Consider the following 22,500-nt stretch of genomic DNA (forward strand, 5'->3'; position numbering starts at 1 on the left):
TGGCGCAGTGGTTGGGAGTCTGCCTGCCAATGCAGGGGACACGGGTTTGAGCCCTGGTCTGGGAAGATCCCACATGCCGCAGAGCAACTAGGCCCGTGAGCCGCAATTACTGAGCCTGCGCGTCTGGAGCCCGTGCTTCGCAACAAGAGAGGCCGCGATAGTGAGAGGCCCGCGCATCACGATGAAGAGTGGCCTCCGCTTGCCGCAACTAGAGAAAGCCCTCGCACAGAAACGAAGACCCAACATAGCAATCAATCAATCAATCAATCAATAAATCTTTAAAAAAAATAAAAATAAAAAAGGCCATGTGTAAGACAGCCACCAAAGATCTTGTTTGCCATTGTAGAACTGGAACTAAGGGCAAGGAAAGCAAATATTACCTTTATTTTTGAATGATGAACATTAATGGTCATTGAAAATTGATTTTTCCATCCCTGATGCCTAAACCATGGAACTGATCCTGCCCTGGGTCTCTGGGCAGAGTGAAGATGCTTTTGTGCCTAGAATAGTACCTAGCATATAGTAGGTGCACCACCTAAAATGTTGAATGAGTGAGTGAAGGAATGAACATTGGGGGTATATTAGTTAGGACTCTGTTACAAATAGCACAATCTCAACTTAAACTGATTAAACAGAAGTAGAAAATATTGCCTGACGTAATTGAAAAGTCTAGGGGTAGATGCCTTCAGGCGTGGCTAGATCCAGGCCTGCAAATGATTACTGGGGAACCTCTCTCTTTCCGTATCTCAGATCTGGCTTTCCTATATGTTGTTTTCCGTCTTAGGCAGGCTCTTGGGAGCAGGTGATGGCAAAGATGGTTACAGCAGTTCTGGTCTCACATTCTACCAGCTGAGTAATCCTTGCAGAGAAAGACATCCTAGACTTGGCCTGGGCTAGGGAATGCACCCATTTCTGAACCAATCACTGAGACCAAAGTGATCCACTAGTTTCATTGGCCAGGCCTGCGTATGGTTGCCCCCTGGAGCCAGGGTGTTGGGAAGACAAAGACTGAGGTTTGGGGAAGAGAGGTCACCGAAGGGAAGTGGAGGTGATGGTCCCTGAAGCAGAAGGAGCAGACACTGAGCAGGGGTAGACAGCTGACGTCTCTTACAGAGCTGGATGCCAAAGCGTCTTCCCATGGCATGTGAAGGATGCAGCAAGCTCATGTTTTAGAAGATGATAGTGCTTAGAAACAACAGACACCAACTTGATCCTATACAACCCCAATAAGTCAGCTCATCTGGAGTGGGGCTTACTCTATTCCCGACTGTGCACTAGGAGTCGACATTCTTGTTTGATCTGAACAGTCATCCTGGGGCCACTCATTATGCCCACTTTACAGATGAGGAGACTAAGTCTTCGGTTCAGGAATCCTCTTGAGCTCTCCTAGCTAGTAAGCGAAGGGGCAGATGATCCCACCCTCTTATTTCTGACTCCCTAGCTTGGGCACTTCTTGGGCCCATCTGTGTTGCTGGGCCTGCCATCTCTCAGATCTGCTTTTCTTCGTGATGCTAGCCCCTCACCCCGGGGGCGGCACGGATGGCCGCCCCCAGGCTTGGGTCCCCCCAGCCGAGCACTCCTCGCAGAGAGGCATTCATGGGTGCGCCAGGATGTGGCCTGAGAAGGTGAGGGGGAGGTCCCACACCAGCCAGCCCCAGGCCATTGTGATGAATATGGTGTGGCCTGAAGAGTAATTCTTGAATTGACTGAACAAAATGGAGCCCTGGTCTTGAGCCCATGAACTTCCATCCTAAAAGGGAGGCGAACTTACAGTGGCTCCTCGGACCCTCAGTGGATTAAAGGGGAAGGAGTCAGACCTCAACGCCACGGGAACACCACCACCCTTCCGAGGTGGAAGGGCCAGACCCGGTCCTCTGAAGGGAGAAGACTTGCTCTGAGGAGTGGGGCAGAGTTACCAATAGCCTGGGGTGGTATTTGACAGACAACGTATCCTTGGATCCTGATGGGTGAGAAGTGGGTAGTGTCCTCACTCCCTCCTGGTCCAAGTCCATCAGAACTGAGTTGAGTGCACTTGACTGCAAACGTCCATCCATCCTCTCACTGGAGGCCCAGGGCCTCCGCGGAGACCATCCTGAGGTCACTCTCACCCTCGCTCTCTTGGTGCTACACAGCTGCCGTGTTTTGAGGACACAGGAAAGGATCCTGAATTTTCCCATAAATCTGCTTAGTTTAGGAACTATTTATATTCTCCATAGCTTTCAGGCATTGGGCAACTTTTTAATCAAGGGTGTGAGGACTTTGAACACATGAATTTAAGTTTTAAAATAAAGGGAGAAAGAGAAAATGAAGACATTGAGTTAAAGAAGTAAACATGATAACTAGGAAGGGAGGGAGGTTTTAATCCACGCTAGTTTCTCTATACGGTTGTCAAATTTAGCTCAAAGATTCCTAGTAAAAAGGGAAATAGGATGTTTGCAAGTCCTTTCTGTCATAAAGGTAGAAATATGCCAATTTTGAAAGGTATGCTTTTTTCTTCACATTAAATTCCAAAAGATGTATCTTGTGGGACATTTTATAGAACAAGATGTAAGCAGCAGAATGCTCCCCTGTACCCCCTATTACTACCCCAATAAAGGGTGAGGGCAAAACACAAAGTCTAAGTATTAAATATACCGTAGTTTCCTGGGGAAGGCAATACCATAAGTGCCTGAATAGAAAGCAAACACGAAAATAAGATAATCTTTCGTTTGCTCAAAATGTTTTTTGGCTCTTTGAATATATAAACTCTCAGGGATATAGATAAAATAGTCTACATATACTATTTGATTTTATAATTTAATTACACACATTTTAAGTCACATATTATATAAAATGGTATATTTAGAAATAGATCACGTTTCCGTTTCCATTTCAGGAAAACAATAGTATTCTAATTATATTCCTGTACGGTCCACTTCAGTGTCTTCCTCACTGGGGTTACGTTTCGTGTCATCTCCCACAGTTTTCAGAGAATAATGACTTTGCTTCCTGCTAATGGGTGTTGAGCAACATCACCTTTTGAATTCCCATATTATGTCCCCGCTGGAAACGGCATCCCAAGCCCCACTTGCCCATTTGTCTGGTATCAGAGTCCCCCACCCCACCCCATTTATCTAATGGGGAGGATAAATTTGTGATCACCTCCTCACAAAGACCGATTGTGTAGATTTTTTAAATGATCTTTAAATGTCTTCAAACATTTGCAACTAGAAGTTCATTCCTTTGAGAATCGTGATCAAATTCCCTTGCCTTGTATTCTTTATTTAAACAGGTGACTCCTCTAAGCATCTAAACCCAGACTTGACCGAGGTCATTTCCTGCCATGTGTCTTCCCCAAACACTACTTTGAGGTTGAAAACGATGTAATTGAGAAGAACACCCTGTAACACAGGAGTCTTGGGCGGGACAACACTACGTTAAAGCATTTGCAGTCGTTCTGTCATATGGCCCTCGAGCAAGCGCTTAATCTGACCCTACTGCAGCCCCCCATCCTGAAGCCACCCCTCACTGGGAAATGCCACTGACTCAGAAGGGGGTGCCCTCTGGGAAGCAGAGCCAGCCGTGCTTTGCTAGCTGCATGGTCTTGAGCAGGTCATGTAAACTTTGGGGCTTCTGTGTTCTCATGAGTGACATGAGGGGTTTAGGCTGGATCAGAGAGGGGCCGGGGAAGCACCGGGGGCCACCCGACAGCTCCACGTTTGGGGCAGGGGTTGGTGTTCTCACCTCGTTCCCAAGTCAACAGAGTAATTCTGCTTTGATCTATTTTATATAAAGAGATTCCAGGTAAAATTTCCTTTGATGTAAAGATCCCTTTTTTAAAAATTTTAAAAACAGGGGGATAGGCCGTTATTGAGGTCTGCCTGCTCTGAAGTTGTCTGACCTCAAAGCCCTCAGGGTCATAGTTAATCTTCCTGTTGATGTCTAATGAGGGTATGATGTGTCTGGTGATCGGGGCGGGAGTGTAGACAATGCCTGAGGGTTGGTGAGCTTATGCCATCTGGCAACACAGACGGTGGAGACTCCACCGTAAAGTCCCACCTAGCTGGAACCCCATCATCCTAGAAAACCAGCTCATAATTTTATGAGAAAGAAGCAAATGACAAGGCAGCAATGGTTCTCAAACTTTGCAGCATATTGGAATCACCTGGGGAGTTTTTAAAAATTCCAGTGTTCAGGGCATACTCCACGTTAATTAAAGCAAACTCTGGAGGAGGGACCTAAACATCAGTAATTTGTAAATTTCCCGATGTGAGTCTAATGTGCTGTCAAGTTTAAGAATAAGTGGCATTGGTACAGCCACTATGGGACACAGTATGGTGGTTCTTCAAAAGAGTAGACATAGAATTACCATGTGATCCGGCAATCCCACTTCTGGGTACGTACCCAAAAGACCTAAAAGCATGGTCTCGAAGAGATGTCTGTACACCCATATTCATAGCATTGTTATTCACAATAGCCAAAAGGTGGAAACAACCCAAGTGCCCATCAATGGATGAATGGATAAACAAGATGTGATATATATGTACAAGGTGAGCTTCCTTAAAGAGGAAGAAATTCTAACACATGATACAGCATGGTTGAACCTGAAGGACATTACCCTAAGTGAAAGAAGCCAGTCGCAAAAGGACAAATACTGTATGATTCCACTTATATGAGGTCCCTAGAGCAGTCACGTTCATAGAGACGGAAAGCAGAATGGTGGTTGCCAGGAGCTGAGGGTGGAGCAGGGTGGGGGTGTGGAATGAGGACTTGTTTAATGGGTTTAAGAGTTTCAGTTTTGCAAGATGAGAGACTTCTGGAGATCAGTCGCACAATAATGTGAATATACTTAACACTACTGTTAATACTTAAAAATGGTTAAGGTGGTAAATTTTATGCTACATGTATTTTACCACGATGAAATATAAAATAACATGAAAAAAATAAGTGGCATCACGTAATGCCTTGCTACTCAAAGTGCGATCCATAGGCTGGGAGCGTCAACATCTTCCAGGAACTCTTTAGAAATGCAGCGTCTCAGGTCCCCTCCAGACCTGCTGCATCTGAACCTGCATTTTTCTTTTTCTTTCTTTCTTTTTTTTTTTAGAAAGATAGTTCCACTATCACAGTGGGAATTTTATTTATTTTTTTAAATTTATTTATTTTTTGCTATGTTGAATCTTCGTTGCTGCGCGAGTGGGGGCTTCTCTCGTTGCGGAGCACGGGCTCTAGGCATGCGGGCTTTAGTACTTGCGGCACATGGGCTCAGTAGTTGTGGCTCGCGGGCTCTAGAGTGCAGGCTCAGTAGTTGTGGCGCACGGGCTTAGTTGCTCTGTGGCATGTGGGATCTTCCCGGACCAGGGCTCAAACCCGTGTTCCTTGGCAGGCGGATTCTTAACCACTGCGCCACCAGGGAAGTCCCTGAACCTGCATTTTTCAACAAGACCCCCCGTGTGGTTGGTGCGTACATTAGTCTTTGAGAAGTGCTAGTTGCGATGGACTGAATATTAGTCCAGGGTTTAGAAGATGGAGCAGACAAGGTTATTCGTCCACCCGGCACCCACCTCCTCCCTTCCTACTTCCTGGAGACCCCAGCATTCTCCAAGTAGCCGTGTGCTCGGGAGGATGACCTCATACACTCCCCCCACCCCATGGTCTTACTCCCCCGGCCAATGACTGGTGTCGGGCTGGGCATGTGGCCTGGTTTCGGCCAATAGAAGGAAGGGAAGTTCTGCTGTAGAGGTTCTGGGAACACCAAAGCAGAAATGACCTCTCCTTCCTTTTGAAGTTCTCATGTCAGGATGGGACCCGAGCAAATTCTATAGGCATCTCGGGACCTTGGGGGCAGCTAGACTGGTACTTGAAAAACAGAGCCGCTGACTGACAAAATCCTGGGTCCACCTCACCAATGGATTTCTGATTATGTGAGATTAGAAATGTATTTATTGTTTAAGACAGTTTGAGCCAGGGTTCTCCATTCCTTGTAGCCCAGGGTTCCTCAGCCTTGACACTCTGGATGTTTGGGACAGCATAATTCTTTGTTGTGGAAGGGCTGCTGTGTGCATTACAGGATGCGTGGCAGCAACCCTGACCTCTGCCCATCAGACGCCAGTGGCACGCCCCCAGTTGAGGACCACCGTTGCAAAGGCACCCTAATGAGTGCAAAGACCTTTCCTAGGTGGTCCGTGAGGAGGGTAAAAATCGCCGTCTATGCTCCAGAATGTCTCAAGGATCCAGGTGTGTGAGAAAAGCAAACACACAGGTGTTGCTAATGACTGGCTGTCTTTGATGCTGCTGGTGCTTTGATAACAATGTTGTACTTTCCATTTATTCTTTGAATAGGCAGAGATGTTTAACTTAACAGATGGCCAGTGTGGATAGGGAGTGGAATTTTCCCTGGGCAAAGTTGGTGACCCGGCCAGCACTCTCTCGGGCTTTTCCTCCCGCTCAGAAATCCTGATCTCTTACCGCCAGGCCCTGAGCTGGGCCACCAACCCCGACTCACCGTCCCACGAGGTGATGGGCGCTGCAGATTCACGCGGTATGGCGTTTTCACAGATTGAGAGATGTTCATATTTAACTGCTGAAGAGAGAGATCTGTGTCCTCCATGTAATGTTGTATTTGCAGCTCACACATCCGTGGATTTGAGACTCGCAGAGTCAGGGGCTTCTGGACAAGAATCAGTCGACACACCAAGACCACTTTCCTTAGGAGCCCCCTGGCCCTGAAAATCAGTGCATTTGGATTCATCACTCCTTGGAGAGTTTAGTTTCATCCAAAATGTTCCCTGGGGCAGGAAGGCTTACAAGGGGAGCTGGGCTTTACAGGAAGGTCTGGAGGAGAGATGGGAGCATGGGGACGGGCTGGGGGACCAGTGCTGTGAAAGCCACAGATGCTTCTGTGGTAGAGGTCAAGTGTTTCCTGTGTGCCAGTGCAGTACTCAGCACGGGGGCTGGGTGCGGAGCAAAGGCCGTTTGGGAGGTGCTGCGGCCCTTGGGGGCCTCACAGCCTACTGGGGAGTATGCGGAGGGTGCTGGGTTGCTCTCCTACCCTCAGCCCGTATGGTGGTCATTTCCCCAGGTAAGTGCCCCCAGGAACACGGCGACTACCCTGATTTTGTGTCCCATCCCCGCCCCTGCAGCCTGTGTGCTTTGCAGGTCACTAACCTGCTTTCTGAACCAGAGGGAAGACACATGTATCAGGCCGTAGTCAATGTCTTAGGCCTGGCGTACGATGATTTGACTGGAGAAGGCACACATTCACAGCTTCTGGGGGAAAAGCAGTGTTTTCCTTTGGGGGAGGGGGCGTGGCTTGCAGGCCCTGCTGCAGCCCGATTATTTCCAAATAGGAGTGGAGCTGAGGGTTGAGCCGATGAACCAAGGGAGGCAGAGTCGAGAGTCACAGGGAAATCAAGCGGGAGCCTTGATCAGACCACGTGTGACCCACCTTGGGACATTTAGGTGGCGCATGCTAGTAAACCTCCGTTAAGTGTAAGCCAGCTGGAACTGGATTTTCTGTTGCTTGCATCGTAAACTAAGGAGCAAACCTCCAGTGGGGACTGGCTGAGAGGAGGCATCTAGGCAGAGAGGAGTGAGGGTGTCTTCACACAAACGAAGAGGCCAGTGACCCTTGTGTAGGGAGATGGCTGGTTCTGGTGGGCCCGCTTCACCCGGAGACACAGGCCTCATGTGTATGGAGACTCGACATCTGGAGATCTGACGGGATATTCGGGACGCTGGGTACCTCTGCATCCTCATTAAGGCCCTAGGAGACTCACATCCGGGGGAAGGTGGCCCATTGGCGGGGTGAGAGCAGTGAAAATACAGCTTTGCTAAGAGAGGGCGTTTCTGCCTGTGGCTTGAGCAAGTCCTGCTGGGTTGGAAAAGCTGACTTTTCTGGCTGAATTTAGAACACAGGCGACCAGTCAGGTGACTTCACAAGAGAAAGGATTAGGGCCCCGGAAGAACACTGCCCCAGTTCCCAGGTGTCTCCCGAGCCTCTTGTCTGAAGGATGTCACGCTTGATAAAGGGGACAATTGCCTTGCTGTGAAGATGCAGCTGGGATGCAGTGGGGCAAGGAGCAGATCTGGGGCACCTCCCCACCTCGGAGATGTAGTTAGATGTCCCCAGTCTGAGGAGCAGGGCAACAGGCAGGGCACAGATCAAGGATACGGACCTGCGAAGATCTCCACTCAACCACCAGCCCATGGACTTGAACAGAAGAAACCCAGTAAATTCTGAAGGGGGCTGAGATGCCAAGGAAACTGACCAAGTAGTGGCCTGAGATTGCCCATCCCTCAGGGAGATCCCTGAGCTTGTGCCCACAAGAAGTGGGGTGCTACAACAGTGACTCTCCTTGGGAGGCATCAACACCAAGCCCCTCAGATGTTAACAAGGCAGTGGACGGGGACCCACCCAAACCCAGAACTGGGGGCCACCATCTTGTCTGCTGGAGGATCTGGCTTTACCACAAGGGCAAGGAATCCTCAATATTTCCTCAATACCGTATGTGCTATCGACAAATGGCAACTGAGTGTGTTTCCCACCTTCTCCTTCTCCAAATGGAGAATTCCCCTTCTGGAAATTCTTACTGCAGCTATCCTGGTTTTTCCCATCGTTGCTGGCTATGTTGATGGTGATGAACTTCAGAATTTAGTTCATAGGTTACCATCCCTTGAGTAGCTACTTCCAGACATGATGGGGAGTATGATGCATCTCAGAGAAAATATGAACTTGAGTTTGAATCCAGCAACTGGATGAATCATAGAGCTCCACCCTTTAGGGGAGGGGTGAGTCTATTTCAGCCAAGCATGGGTATTTCTGATGGTTACGTAAGGGAAGGAGAGTGTACCAATGTTAGTTCATCAAAGGGGTGGACCATAGTGGGACGTTATGATTACTGCCTTCACACCCACCTGCCCTTCTCTGGATAATCATCCTGATTTTGTGCAGGCAACTGTACTTGAACTCACAGCTTGTACAGCTTAGAGAAAGCAGACTCCACTCCCAGATCCAGGACTGGACATACGGCCGAATGAGGCTCTGCTTGGAACTCCCCAGAAACAGTTTCTCTCTCTTTAGAAACTTCTTCTTTTGGGGTTGAGATGTTGGGGAGGGGGCATGAGTGCTGGAGCAGCCATTTCATCACCATGAGGGGAACCAACCCCAACCGAAACCAACACAGGGAAGAAAAGTTGAAAGAATCAGAGAAAAGGATCTGCAACCCTGATGGTACCAGACTCACCCTCACTCTTGGGCTTCTGACTTATATCATGTCTTCTTTAATATTTGAGGCAGTTAGAGTTTTCTGTTCTTGCAACCAAACAACCAGCTATTACAGAATGAGATAAAAGCTAATATAAAAATATGAAAAAAACGTTGGAGAAGGTAGGTTCACTGGCTAAGAGAAGCAGGCTGTTTCTTTAAGCATTTAGGGTGGGAAGGTTGGCAAGGAACCCATCAGAGCTCTTAGCATCAATCCCACCCTTTTCATGGGGATTTATTGGGCTTATCTGAGACCATCACTAACGTCCCCACCTAACCCGTGCAGGTGGGGATGCGTATGTAAAGCTTTCAGAGCAGGGCGTTGCACCTGGTATCTAAAAGTCCCCAATAAACGTTGGGTGGTGGGAGGATACTCGCCATCTGTTGGCCCCAGCCCCCCACCCCCGGAAGGCCGAGGGAGTTCCCCAGCTTCCTAACCGTCTCCCTCCCCATGACTGTTGCAGAACATGGACCACATGTCTCCCAGGCTGAGAGCCTTCCTCTCTGAACCCATTGGAGAAAAGGATGTTGCCTGGGTAGACGGGGTCAGCCGTGAGCTTGCAATCAATCTGTGCACCAAAGGTTTCAACAAGGTAATTCCTCTTTTCTTGTTTCTCCAACTTCTCTTTCAACCTGTATTCCCCTAATCCTGCCAGATGGCAGCCGGTGCCACGTGTCCCTGCCAGTGGCTGTCAGAGAGCAAAGCTGCCACTTGGCCGGGCGCCACATGCTTGGCCAGAGGCTACTGACCCCACATGCTTGGGCAGCCGCCAGGGTCCACAGATAATGGGCAAATCGAATCACTGTGGCTCAGAGCAGCTGGGCTGTGCCTGATTCACTTGGTGTTCAAACACCCAGGGGTCGACAGAAGTGAGCCGGCCGCCGAAGTCTGGGGCCGAGCTGTCAGGATGGATGATTTGGGTGCACTCCCTGCCCCCATGAAGAGACTTGGGGGTCTCTTGTCCTATCAGGCCCTGGCAGGTGGAGTCATAGCAGCCTGGTGTCTACACCAGAGTACGAGGAAGTGAGTTATTCTAAGATGTCACTAGCAGTCCGAGAACAGCCTCAGTGATGGCCAATGGAATCGGAACGTTCTCTTCTATGCAACTGTTTCTATGGTGCTATATTATATAAGGCTGCACGAACCTTAGGAGAGGATGGGAGATATTCCCAAAGAGAACCCAGAGAAAGTGAGCGGGTGGGAATTCACAGGAGCATTGCACACTCGGTCGAGAGAGGCACCACCAGCAGAGGTACTGCTGCTCGTTCCCTTCGGCTTTAAAGTCAGCCCTCACCCCTGGGCGGGAAGAGGCTGCAGAGACGCCCAGGGAGGCGGGGAACCGCTGAGTGCGCAGCTGACGGTGAGATTGGTTTGCATCGGCCCAGCGCACGGCCATGTCCAGGGGGCAGCTGGACGACTGGGTCTGTGGTTTTCTGATTGACACGCTGCCCTGCGCCACTTGTTAAACATTCTGAATATCACCCGAATCTACCACAATCTAATACCCAATAGGTGGGATTGTCAGGAAGACGGATTGAGATAGATTTGCTTCTTTCCTCCCAGATAAAGCAGAGAGGACCATTCCCAAGCAGAGAGTAGAGCAGGCAAGCCTGATTAAGGAAGACATTTTAAATTAAAAATTATTTTTTAGAAGAAATGATCGTCCCTTTTACTTTTCTATTGTGGTGTAACATATCCACACTGATGTGATGGGCTCAGCTCAGTGAGTTTTTACGTAGATATACGTGCATAGATCCACCACCCGGATCCAGTGATCAGGATCCTCGAGAATTCCAGAAGGTTCCCCTGTGTCTCTTGCCAGTCAACTCCACCCCCCACTCCCAGAAGTCACCGCCATTCTGGCTTCTGCCACCATTGGTTTAATGTCTCCATAGTTGTGAGGTTTTGTTGTTGTTCAGCCATACTCATCGTTCAAAAAATATTTTAATTTACATACGGTAAATTTCACCTTTTTTAGTACACAGTTCTGCAAGTTTTGACAAATGCATGTAGTCACGTAGCCACTACCACAATCAAGGCCTAGAACAACCCCATCATGCCAACATGTTCCCCTTACCCTTCACATTTCCCACCTTCAGTCCCTGGCAACTACTGATTTGTTTTCTGTCCCTATAGTTTTGCTTTTTCCAACTTGTTTCAAGTGACTATAGGTAGGATGAGAGGCATATTAAAGATAAAGGAATGAATGAATAATGGGAAATTTTCAGGCATCCGAGAACTTGCTACACAGAGTCAGGGCTATAGGGAAGGAGAAACTGGCCAGGTCCCTGGAGATCTGCTCCTCTGTGTTTCCCACCTCCTGGCTAGCTGTGACCAGCCCTCCCCTTTTAGGCTCTACTCATGCCAAGGGCCACTCATTCCAAGGGCCACTAATTCCAGGCACTGATGCCAGGGGTTCACCTTCTTCCGTTGCTTTCAGCCCCTCACCCACCTGTGAATGAGATGAGAGGTCGCTGTCTCCACTTTACAAACGAGGAGACAGAGGCTCTGGAAAGTGAGTGCCTTGATCAAGGTCCTGAGTGAGGACAAGAACGGCCATGGATCATATGGTCACAAACCATGCAAGAAGATCAGGACCAGGAGGTCACCCTGGCAGGGAGGGGGCTTACACTGAGATTTGGTGATGAGACCCTGAATCGAGTGCTGGAGCCTGGCTGAGCCTATAAGAGGATCCAGGAGGAGACCCCAGTGTCGCAACCTACAAGACGAGCAGGTGCTTCTGGGTGGGCCGTGGGCGGGGCCAGCAGTAAGAGGCAGGCAGATCCCGAAAGGGCGGTCGGCTCAGATGTAGCAAAAAACCCCACAGGTTCCTGTAGTGCTTTCCACAGGCTTTATTTTTTAGAGCAGTTTTGGGTTTACAGCAAAACTGAGAAGAAAGTGCTGAGGGGTTCCCTACACCCCTGCCCCCATACACAGCCTCCGCATTATCGGCATCCCCACCGGAGTGGTAGGTTTCTTACAGGAGAACCTACACTGACACGTTATCTCCCCGAGGCGCAAAGTTGACATTAGGGCTCACGCTTGGTGTAGCGCATCCTGTGGGTTTGGACAAACGAGTGATGACAGGTATCCACCATAGTGATGTCCTACAGATCGCTTCTCTGCCCCACAATCCTCTGAGCTCCTGGGTTTTCACGCCCTGCCTGCAGGAGGCCTGGGCATGGCAGGCCCCTCCCCAGGCTGGGGGTCCCTGGGGTTTCTTGGCTGTGAGCAGAGATCCCCTCAGGCTCCACCCCTGCTCATGGTGGCTTCCTTGGCCTGTCCCATGGGTACTGGGACTTTCCGAGGACCTGCTGGGATGCAGATGTGTGAGGCTGCCCTCAGCCCTGCCTGCCTGGGCCCCTCACTCACCGCTCCCGAGACACCGGATGCTGGAACCCAAGGAGATGGGACACCAGCCCCACCCTGGGAGCCCAGGGTGCATCTGGGGGTGTCGATCATCCCTCTAGGGCTGTGGCCCTGGACACACCACCAGCCTCTAAATCGAGTAATTTCTCCTCGATGCCTGCCCCACACAAGTCAAACTTTCATTTCTTCTTCTACAGAGGCATGAAGTGCTTGGCGGGGTTGCCCCTATATCTCTCTACACTTTCCCAGAACTTTGTCTGTGGCTTGAACAGTTCTCTGGCTCAGTTGCAGTCCCAACTTTCCAAACTATGGATTCACCCAAGTCTCAAAAGTCAAAAATGTGGCTGCATTTTCTCTGGGTTTTTTCGTGCCTGCCCTTCCCTGGGGCTGACAGCTTTGGCCTGACGATCTACATCTTGGCCGTCCGGCACGGTGGCCATGGGCCACTTGTACCTGTTGAGTACCGACTGAATTGAGTTGTGCTATAAATATAAAATATACACGGCCACGTTAAAGACTCAGTGCCAAACAAACAAAAAAATGGAAAGCATCTCATCAATAATTTTTTAATTGATTACATGTTGAAATGATAAGAATTTAGAAATATGGGAAAAAAATAAAAATTATTAGAATTCATTTCACCTGTTCTTTCCCCCTTTTGCCGTGGCTTCTAGAAAATTAAAAATTACACGTGTGGTGGCCCACATTAGATTTCTACTGGACAACGTTGGTCTAGATTTAACGGTGAAAGGGCTGCAAAGGTGAAAGGAATGACCAGAAGAGGGAAAATACATCGTGCTCAAGATGCTCAAGATGTCTGCGCCGGGTCTAGCTCCACCTTATATTCTTCTGTCCCTCCACCCTCACCCCCATGCTCCACCAGACTGTTCATGAACCACAAACATATGGGGACCACCCTCCCGCGGACCCAAGGCCCCTCTTTAAATGAACTTTTGTCGCCTTCATGGGCCCACTCATGGCCCACCCCCTCCAAAAGCAAGCCCTCCTTCCGCCCACCCACCCTGGCCGGACAGGCTGCTGTTTCTAAACACTGAGTACCCAGTGGACCTCTTGCTGTCACATCCAAACTATTGATTGTTTTTTCCACACATTCTGTTAGAGGCACAGCTCCCTTTGGTGTCCTCCCGTATCTTCTCTGAAGAAAGGATTGTTCTGGGTTTCTTGTACTCCTCCTCTCCCTATGAAAACCCAACGGGAGGGGGGTGAATTTCCAGGCGCTCAGTAAATTCAGAGTCATGGGCAGTGCCCTATGGGGTTACTCCAACAGCGTGGAAGTAAGTTTCACATCCCACAGAATCTGGTTTGGCTCAGTATTCTTTGAAGACCCTACAAAGTCATAACCATGAGCCTAAATCTTCCTTCTGAAAGTTACTTGGAAGATGAGGGAGCAGCAAATGTTCTGGATGCCCACCTGCTCCCCGAGCCTCTCTCACCTAATAGAACCAGCACCTGACGTTTGCTCCATGTCAGGCACTGATCTGAGTGCGTTACATATACTTATTTCATTTAATTACCAAAACATCCCATAAAGTATACTATTTCGTCTCTATTTTACCGATGAGAAAACAGGCACAAAGCAGCCAAGTGCATCACTCAAAGTCACTCAAGGTTAGAGAGACGAAATCTGAATCTGGCAGACAGGCTCTGGGGTGGGCAGTAGGGCAAGGGACCCCCCCCCCCCAGCCCTGCCTGATGCCCGTACCCTACAAGGAGTCAGTCACAGAAGCTTGGGGTTACCCTATGCAGGGTTGCCAGGTAAAATACAGCACGCTCAAATTAAATTTGAGTTTCAGTTAAACAATGTCTTAGTGTAAGTGTGTCCTAGGGAGACAGGCAGGAGGAAGAAAGCACAGTGGATTGAACATTCACGCTTCAGACGAGGAGTTTTACACTGGAAAGACTGACAGAGGCTGGATTTGCGAGGTTGTCTTTGGCACTCACTGGCCCTGAAGGCTGAAGAGCCAACGTCCAGTTAGAGAAAAAGAAAGTTGTTCATCACACAATGAAGCCTGGTGGTGCTGTAAAGTCCATTCACCACGGGCACTGAGGGGCTGGGAACTGGCAGGGGGTAAGCTTGACAGTGAGGGGCCGAGACTACGTGTCTCTGTTTGAAAGGCCGGGTGTCATAGTGGAGGTGGGAATTTTTTTTTTTGGCCGCTCCACGCACCATGGGGGATCTTAGTTCCCTGACCAGGAATTGAACCTGCGCTGCCTGCAGTGGAAGCACGAAGTCTTAACCACTGGACCACCAGGGAAGTCCCTGAAATTTTTAATGAGCGTGGACCAGGACCTAATCTGCGGGCCCAGTGCAAGCTGAAGATGGGAGGCCCCTTGTTGAAATTCATCAGGAATTTCAAGATGGTGGCAGCACAGCAGCAAACCAAGTGGGGCTCTGAGCGCAGGGCCTGTGTGACGGCATGTGTCGCTCACCAGAGACCCCGGACTCAAATATCGCTACTGTTTCGCAAGGAACAGGCACGGCACACTGGAGGCTGGTCCAGACCTGCTCACGACTGGGATATGGAGTTGACGGAAGTCTTCCCTCGAGCTGCCATCCTGCCACACGGGCAAAGGCTGCCTCGGGAAGGAATGAACGTCCCTGGCCAGGGTGGCGGGAGGTGGGGACCATCTGTCAGGGTATCTGCGTCACTCTCCCTGCAGCCAGGTTTTTGTGAGCTTTGGCCCAAGGAGGCAGAGGGTGGCTCTTCTTCCTCCTGGTTAGGGGCTCGCTCTCTAGAGCCCGCAGAGAAACCCAGAGGGCTTCCTTCCATCAGGGCCATGATGGGAGCCTACGACTCCTGCTTCCCTGGGGAGCAGGGAGAAGCAGGCCGACTTCCCAAGAGAAAGGGCGGACGGGAGCATCAAGTTGCCACTTGGGTCTGGAGGCCCTCTTGCCTGTGGCTTTCCTGGAAAGTTTGCCTCTGATCCTGTGAGCCACGAGGTCCCTGGCATCCTGGCTGCGTGGAGGGACATGGAAGCTCTGGTTACCAGAGCAGCCGATGCCAGACCTCAGGATGGCGGAGGTGCCAGGCCAGGCCGCGGATGGGTGGGGTGTGCTGGAATGGGGCCGAGGACAGGAGTCTTACCTCCAGGGTTCTCAGTGACCCATCTGGAGAATGGATGGGGCGCATGTCAGGATCCGAAGCAGGAAAACATATCAGGGGTCTGAGCCTGACCACGGTGCTCAAAAGCGTCACTTACTACTATTATCATCAATGTTCACTCTCCTGGGACAAAGCTCTGCACCTCCCATACTTACTGCAGCAACGGGCTCAATCAACATTCAGTAAATGTTCATTTTTTAAAACGTTGAATTAAAAAACATCTCAGGGACTTCCCTGATGGTGCAGTGGTTAAGAATCTGCCTGCCAATGCAGGGGAGACGGGTTCAAGCCCTGGTCCGGGATGATCCCACATGTCGCGGAGCAAATGCGCCCATATGCCACAACTACTGAGCCGGCACTCTAGACCCCGCGAGCCACAACTACTGGGCCCACATTCCACAACTACTGAAGCTTGCGCACCTACAGCCCATGCTCCACAACAAGAAAAGCCACTGCAATGAGAAGTCCTCACACTGCAACGAAGAGTAGCCCCGACTCGCTACAACTAGAGAAAGCCCGCGTGCAGCAACGAAGACCCAGCGCAGCCAAAAATAAATAAATAAATTAATTAATTAATTAAAAAAAACACACACACAGTAAAATCACCCCTGAAAAGACGAGGATGCTGACAAAGTAAAATGAGATCATTCTAATCAATTACACCGCTTTTTCAAAAAGATGATTAAAGTAGCAATTTAAAATGACCATGAAATCCTAGCTTTTGTCTCTTTTCAACAACTGGATCTGGACTAAAAATTTTTTAAAAACCCCAAACTCCAATGCTTGGGTATATTTTATGACTGGAATTCAGCTTTTATTTAATTTGTCTTTTAAAAAATGTGTTCATTTTGGTTAAGATGAAGTTTGCTTGGTTTTATGTAAGTGAAATACATAGACGCCAGTGGGTTTTCCTGGAGGGGGCCCAGGACTCAAGGCCTGGACACTGGTTCCCATTCATTCCAGGGCCGGAGAGCCGGGCACTGAACGTGGCCTTCCCTGTTCATGTCCCGGCCAGTCTGTGGCCTTGGATGTCTCTCTCTCCTTGTGGCCCTTGCCCCTCATGACTATCAGTGATGAAACAGCACAAGAGGAATGAAAAGCTGTGGGACCAGGACTCAGAAAACCAGAGAACACTGTACGACTTTGACTTGTGGGGCACTTAATCTTTACATGTGTTTTTCATCCAGAGAGACCCTTCAGAAGGGGAAAAGGGGCAAGGTTCAGCGTGCTTGATACCTTGTCTGCTCCTCCCACAGGGCTTCGTCTTCCAGGACAAAAAAGGAATTTGCATTTCTCCACTGGTCTCACACTGAATTCACTTAATCCAATTTGCAGGGTGGGGCGGGGCAGATGAAGGGCCTTCGGAAGATGCAGAAATTGAACCCCAGGCTCTGCGGGTTCTCACTTCAGGTTAAGTGTGTTGCCTGGAGTCACGCGGCGGGTTTGCAAAAACAAACTGATACTAAGGTGCCCTTCACCTGCCGGTCCCAGGTGCAGTGGTTCTTAGTTGAGGGAGATTCTGGCCCCTGGGGGACGCCTGGCAATGTCTGGAGATGGTCATGATTGTCACAGTTCAAGGTAGGGGGTGTACTGCTGGCATCTAGTGGGAACAGGCCAGGGACGCTGCTAAACTTCCAGCAGTGCACCTGAACACAGAATTATCCCAAATGCAACAGTGTCAAGGGTTAGAAACCCTGTGCTTGAACCATTGAGAAAGTGGCAGGGTGGGGAGCACCTCTAATTCCTGTGTGTTTTTCAAAGAGAGACATATTAGATCCGAGGCCTGAGGGAGCATCAGAGGTACACGAGGCTCTTGCTACTCAAAACATTGTTCCGGGACCAGCATTAGAAATGCAGAGTCTCAGGCCTCACCCCAGACTTACTGAGTCAGATCCTGCCTTTTTAACAAGATCTCAAGGACATGTTCAGGTTCCTTCCAGGCTAGACGGCCCCCCAAAGCCACCTGTAGAGATGGACATTTAACTTGACCTCACATCTCACCCAGGCCAGTGTCCGAATCCGCTTCGCCAGGGTCAGGGTTTCAGGGACAGCCCTTCTCCCTTGAATCTGACCTGTGCCCCCTCCTTTGATTTGCCAGGGGAGGAAGAGCACAGCTGAGTATGTTTCCCGTGTTCCTCCATGCAGGCCTACACCCTGTTGGGACAGTTCCTTCTGATGCACAAGAACGAAGCGGAGTTTCAGAAGTGGCTCATTTGCTGCTGCGGTGCCACCGAGTGTGAGGCCTGGGAGAGCTCGAACTGCCTGAAGGAGTGGTGCTCCTGCTTCCTGTAGACCCTCCCCCCGCACTGCCACTAGGAAATGATACCTCTGCACTGACCCTGGGCTCCAAGTCGTTATTTTTCTTTTCCACTTTATTGACACACATTTGTTATAAAAAGTAGTTCAAGAATGTAAAGAAGGACAAACACAAGAAAAATGACCCCCAGATTCTACCACCCAGAAACCGCCATCATTCACCTTATTCACCAATATCATGCCAACTGTCTCTTAGCATAAATTTATCTAAAGGAATGGATAATTTTATTTAAAAACGGGAATTAAATTTTAAGTCAGCATAGCAGTTACCTATTGCTGCATAACAAATGAACCCAAAACGTAGCCGCTTCACGCACACAATCATTTTGTCTCGCTCAGTTTCTGAGGGTCAGGAACTGAGAGATGCTTAGCTGGGTGGGTCTGTCTCAGGGTCCCCTGTGAGGTTACAAACTGTGGGCCGGGGAGCAGGTTGGTAGGGACTAGGGGACCCACTTCCAAGAAGGCTCCTCACGTGGCTGGTGGCCCGAGGCCACAGCTGGTCTCCGAGTGGGCCTCCCTCGGGCTGTGATGACCTGGCATCTAGCTTCCCCCAGAGTGGGTGACCCAGGAGGGAATAAGAGAGCAGGAAGCTGCAGTCTTTCATGACCTAGACTCTGATTCACACAACATCACTTCTGCCTTGTTCTAGTTTTAGAACCAAGTGCCTACATCCTCAAGGGAGAATTAAACTTTCTTGAAATAGCAAATAGTATGCAAACATTTTTAAGAGCATCACAGACAGATTTTTGAGGTATAATTTACATATGGTAAAACTTGCCCTTTTTAGGTGCATAGTTCTATGAACTTTGACAAATGCATTGTCCTGTAACCGCCACCATCATGGAGATAAACAGCATCTGCGTCACCCCAGCGAGTTCCCTGGAGCCTCCCTGTAGTCATCCCTCACTCCTCCCCAGCCCTTGGCAACCAAGGGTCTGTTTTCTGTCCTTAGACTTTGGACTTTTCCAGAAAACTGTATAAATGGAATCACACAACATGTAGCTCTTTGAGGTACATTGTCTTCTTTCACTTGGTGTAATTCAGTCGGGATGAATCCATGATACAGGCTTCTTAAACTTAAGAAATGTAACAGGTGTTGTTGGTGTCCAGCCCATATCCTGGTGGCATTCACTGTTCTAGGAGAGTCTGTTACTTCCCTCAAAAGCACCTGAATCCCCTCAGCTTGAGGGGTTCTCTGGCTGCAGGAGTGGGGTCAGCCCACGCACAGGGCAGGGAAGAAGTGCCTGGGAGTTAACACCCAGGGGAGCCATTAATCATGGGTGGAGGTTGATGGCCAAATGCCCCAGGTCCTCTCCCTGTGGGTGGGACAGCTCTGAGGCAGTTTTCCCCAGATCTCCACTGGGGCTAAGCCGAGCTCCCCATAAAGAGTGGCCCCTGCTCTTTAACACCCGGCCTTGCTTCCTTCCCCTCCCTGCCTTGATTTCCCACTCCCCTACCAGGGCTTCCTGGGACCACCCTCTATACACAATGAAATACTCAAATTTTAGAGTCTGCTTCCAGAAGAACCTAACCTAAGACAACAGTGTTAAGATTTAATTTTATTTTAACAGAAGAAAAAAAGTGGAACTGAACTGAAAGGATTGCTGAACTTCACTGAATTTTTTTCTTCATCACTAGATATAGTAATTTCTAAATCAGTTTCTTCTGAGTTTAAAGAATAATGTGGAGAAGACAGTAAGAGAGAAGTTAGTATCATTAGGTTTATTTTAAACTTTGTTTTTCAATATTAGATGGTATAAACTCCTACCAAAGAAAGAAATAAAAGAAATTAACACTTTTACTTCTTCCCTCTCATTTTTTAGTTGGTTTTATTGTTACTTTTAATTTGTGAAGGTTTAGATAACGTATGCGTACTTCCCATAAGCATACCCCCTGCAGTTACTTAGTTTTAGTTGTATATTTAAGAGCTTATCATTAATCTTTGTATCATTATTTTAAAAATCATAGCTTTGTCATTCCTGAATTCTTTGTTTTGATACACCTCTTTGTTTGTCGAGTTGGATCACTGTATCAGTCAGAATAGGCCACAGAATGCTGCTATAACAAACAAACCCCCAAATCTCAGTGATTTAGCCAACCAAGGTTGATTTCTCTCTCATGGTACATGTCTAGTATATGTCATCAGGAGAGCTCAGGAGCTGAAACGTCTGTGAGGAAGAGGAGTCGACACTGACTCTTGGCCCAATATCTGTAGTCTGGGGTCATCCATGACTCAATACATGATTTCAATGAGTATTTATGGAGTGTCTAAGGTTCTGAGCATGGTTAGACGCTCTGGGAAAAGCAAGGGAAATAAATATGAGTTTCTGTGGTTTCAAGGAGCTTACAGCCCAGAAGTGATCGGAGAGGGGAGGGCAGAACAGCCCAGAGGTGGCGGGGGAGGTGCAGGTGGGGGTAGGGGGTGTGGCCAGGGGGCAAACAGCCAGTAAAGGGGTCTCTGTGTCAGGTGCGGGTCACACTTTATCACTGTGGGCAGCTGACCTCAGCCCTGCTGGGGACTCAGGAGTCAGTGCAGACACGTGTTAATTCACCCCACCCTGGGGTGTCCATCACACCTTCTCTGTCGCTTGTTGAGGGCTACTCCCCCGGGAAGTTAATCACGCAGCTCCCAAGCCAGCCGCGTGGTGAAAATGAACCCCACTGAGAAGGTGTTCAGGCCCAGAAGGGCAGGCACGGGCAGCCAGGTGTCGGCCAGCCGCGTGCACCCAGGCAGTGACGGCAGGGCACACGCAGGGCAGGACACAGCTCTGCCGCAGGCGGGGTCTGGAGTAGCCCTGGCTTTGAGAACAGAATCCACCCCTCATCACTAGTTCTAAAACCTTTGGAAAGTCAACCTCTCAGCCCAGCTTCCCAGCTGTCAAATGGTGATAATAACAGTATCTGCTCAAGTGTCCAGAAGATTAAAATTCCTGCACCTGGTAAGAGCTTCATGTGTGGTAGCTCTAAAAACCTAAGTTTTAAAATGTGCAGCACTGACTGTGTATGGTTATTGAAAGAAAGGGGAGGTGGGTATGGATGAGTGTGGCCAGGGAAGGCTGCTAGGAGGAGGTGTTAAAAGGGGAGGTCAGGGCTGAGTGAGCTGAGGATGGAGAAGAGGGAGGGGAGGAAGCAGGGGGGCCGGGAGGTGGGGAGAGAAGGAGCTACGAGGGGAAAGACCAGCCCAACTGGCCCAGAGAGAGTGAGCTGAGGACCCTGCAGGAGAGGTAAGGGGTGGGGCTGTGGGCGGCCGAGTGCGAGGCTCCCACGCCCCTGCCGTTTCCCCCAGACAGAGGCTGAGTGTGAGCTGCTAGCTGGCCCCATTTCAGAAGCCTCCGTCTTGAGGAAAGCTAGTGCTCTCAGCAGTTGGCAGGACCGGGACACATCTGGGCCGGTAACCCAGGATAGTGGGCCCCGCTCCCACCCCTAAAGAAAGACGCTGTAGCAACTGATGTGAAAAATACCCACAACCCTCCACTCCTCCTGGTACCCACACCCTCCACAAAGACCCTGCAGCTCTGCCTGTCAAGAGTCCATCTCCCTTCCTGCTGCATCTGGACTGACCCTGTGACTTGCTTTGGCCAAAGGCGTATGGCAGAGGTGACACCGTGACAGGTGTGAACCCCCTGTGACCACCACGCAAACAAGCCTGGGTTCCCTCGCTGGAGAACAAGAGACCCGTGGCCACTGCCTCGGCCAACGGCCAGCCAACCACTCCAGACATGCAGGTGAGGCCTTCCTGGACCAACCCACCCATCAGCTGACCTCAGACCCGTGAGTGAGGCCAGCTGAGGTCAGAAGTGCTTGGCCCAGATGAGAAAAACCACCCAACTAACCCACAGATGCGTACAAATACATCTCACTGTTTTAAGCCACTGTGTTTTGGGGGCAGTTTGTAGGGCAGCTGTAGCTAACTGATAAATTCCCATGTGAGGCCTGGGAGTGTGGAGTATCTCCAGGTATAAACTGAGAACCTCCTACTTTACCTATATTTTAGAAAAGCCTCCTGATGGCATCCTGGTGGGCGGTGGTAAGGAGAGGGGTCACCACGGGTCACACACAGAAGCCAAGCGACTGTGATGGGGGTGGAGCGGGAGAACAAAATATTTTTTTAAAAGTGTGTCTTGGGGTGGGAGGAGGTGGGACAAAGCTGTGACAATCTCAGGGCGAGAACGGAGTGTCCATTGTGTGACCAGCTGTGGGTGGTCTGGGGTGACTGATTCCTGGAAACCTCTGAAAGGAAGCTGGAGACAAACATTTAAGCAAGTGTTTCTGGAAATATATATAAATTTTAACCGATAGCTGCTCTAAATCTTTACAAGTAGGAATACAAGGGGTTGATTCAGCACACACTACACCAGCACTTCACTCGCATTCCCCAAATCCTCCTGGGGTGAGAAGGCGGCATTTTCTCTGTCCTACAGGTGGGGGCTCTGAGCAGCAAAGAG

At 49.6% G+C, this 22,500-nt stretch overlaps 1 protein-coding gene across 1 annotated transcript in view; it reads left to right on the forward strand.

Moving 5' to 3' along the window:
* Nucleotides 1-18,076, forward strand: part of BANF2 (BANF family member 2) — a 31,531-nt gene extending 13,455 nt beyond the window's left edge. Inside the window, exons 2-3 of the mRNA XM_007181837.2 lie at nt 9,709-9,837; nt 17,885-18,076. Of these exons, the coding sequence (XP_007181899.1) occupies nt 9,712-9,837; nt 17,885-18,031 (273 nt within the window). The 5' untranslated portion in view covers nt 9,709-9,711 and the 3' untranslated portion in view covers nt 18,032-18,076. The remainder of the gene's footprint in view (nt 1-9,708; nt 9,838-17,884) is intronic.
* The last annotated feature ends 4,424 nt before the right edge of the window (nt 18,077-22,500 follow it).

Source organism: Balaenoptera acutorostrata, chromosome 15, assembly GCF_949987535.1.
Source record: "Balaenoptera acutorostrata chromosome 15, mBalAcu1.1, whole genome shotgun sequence".
Lineage (NCBI taxonomy): Eukaryota > Metazoa > Chordata > Mammalia > Artiodactyla > Balaenopteridae > Balaenoptera > Balaenoptera acutorostrata.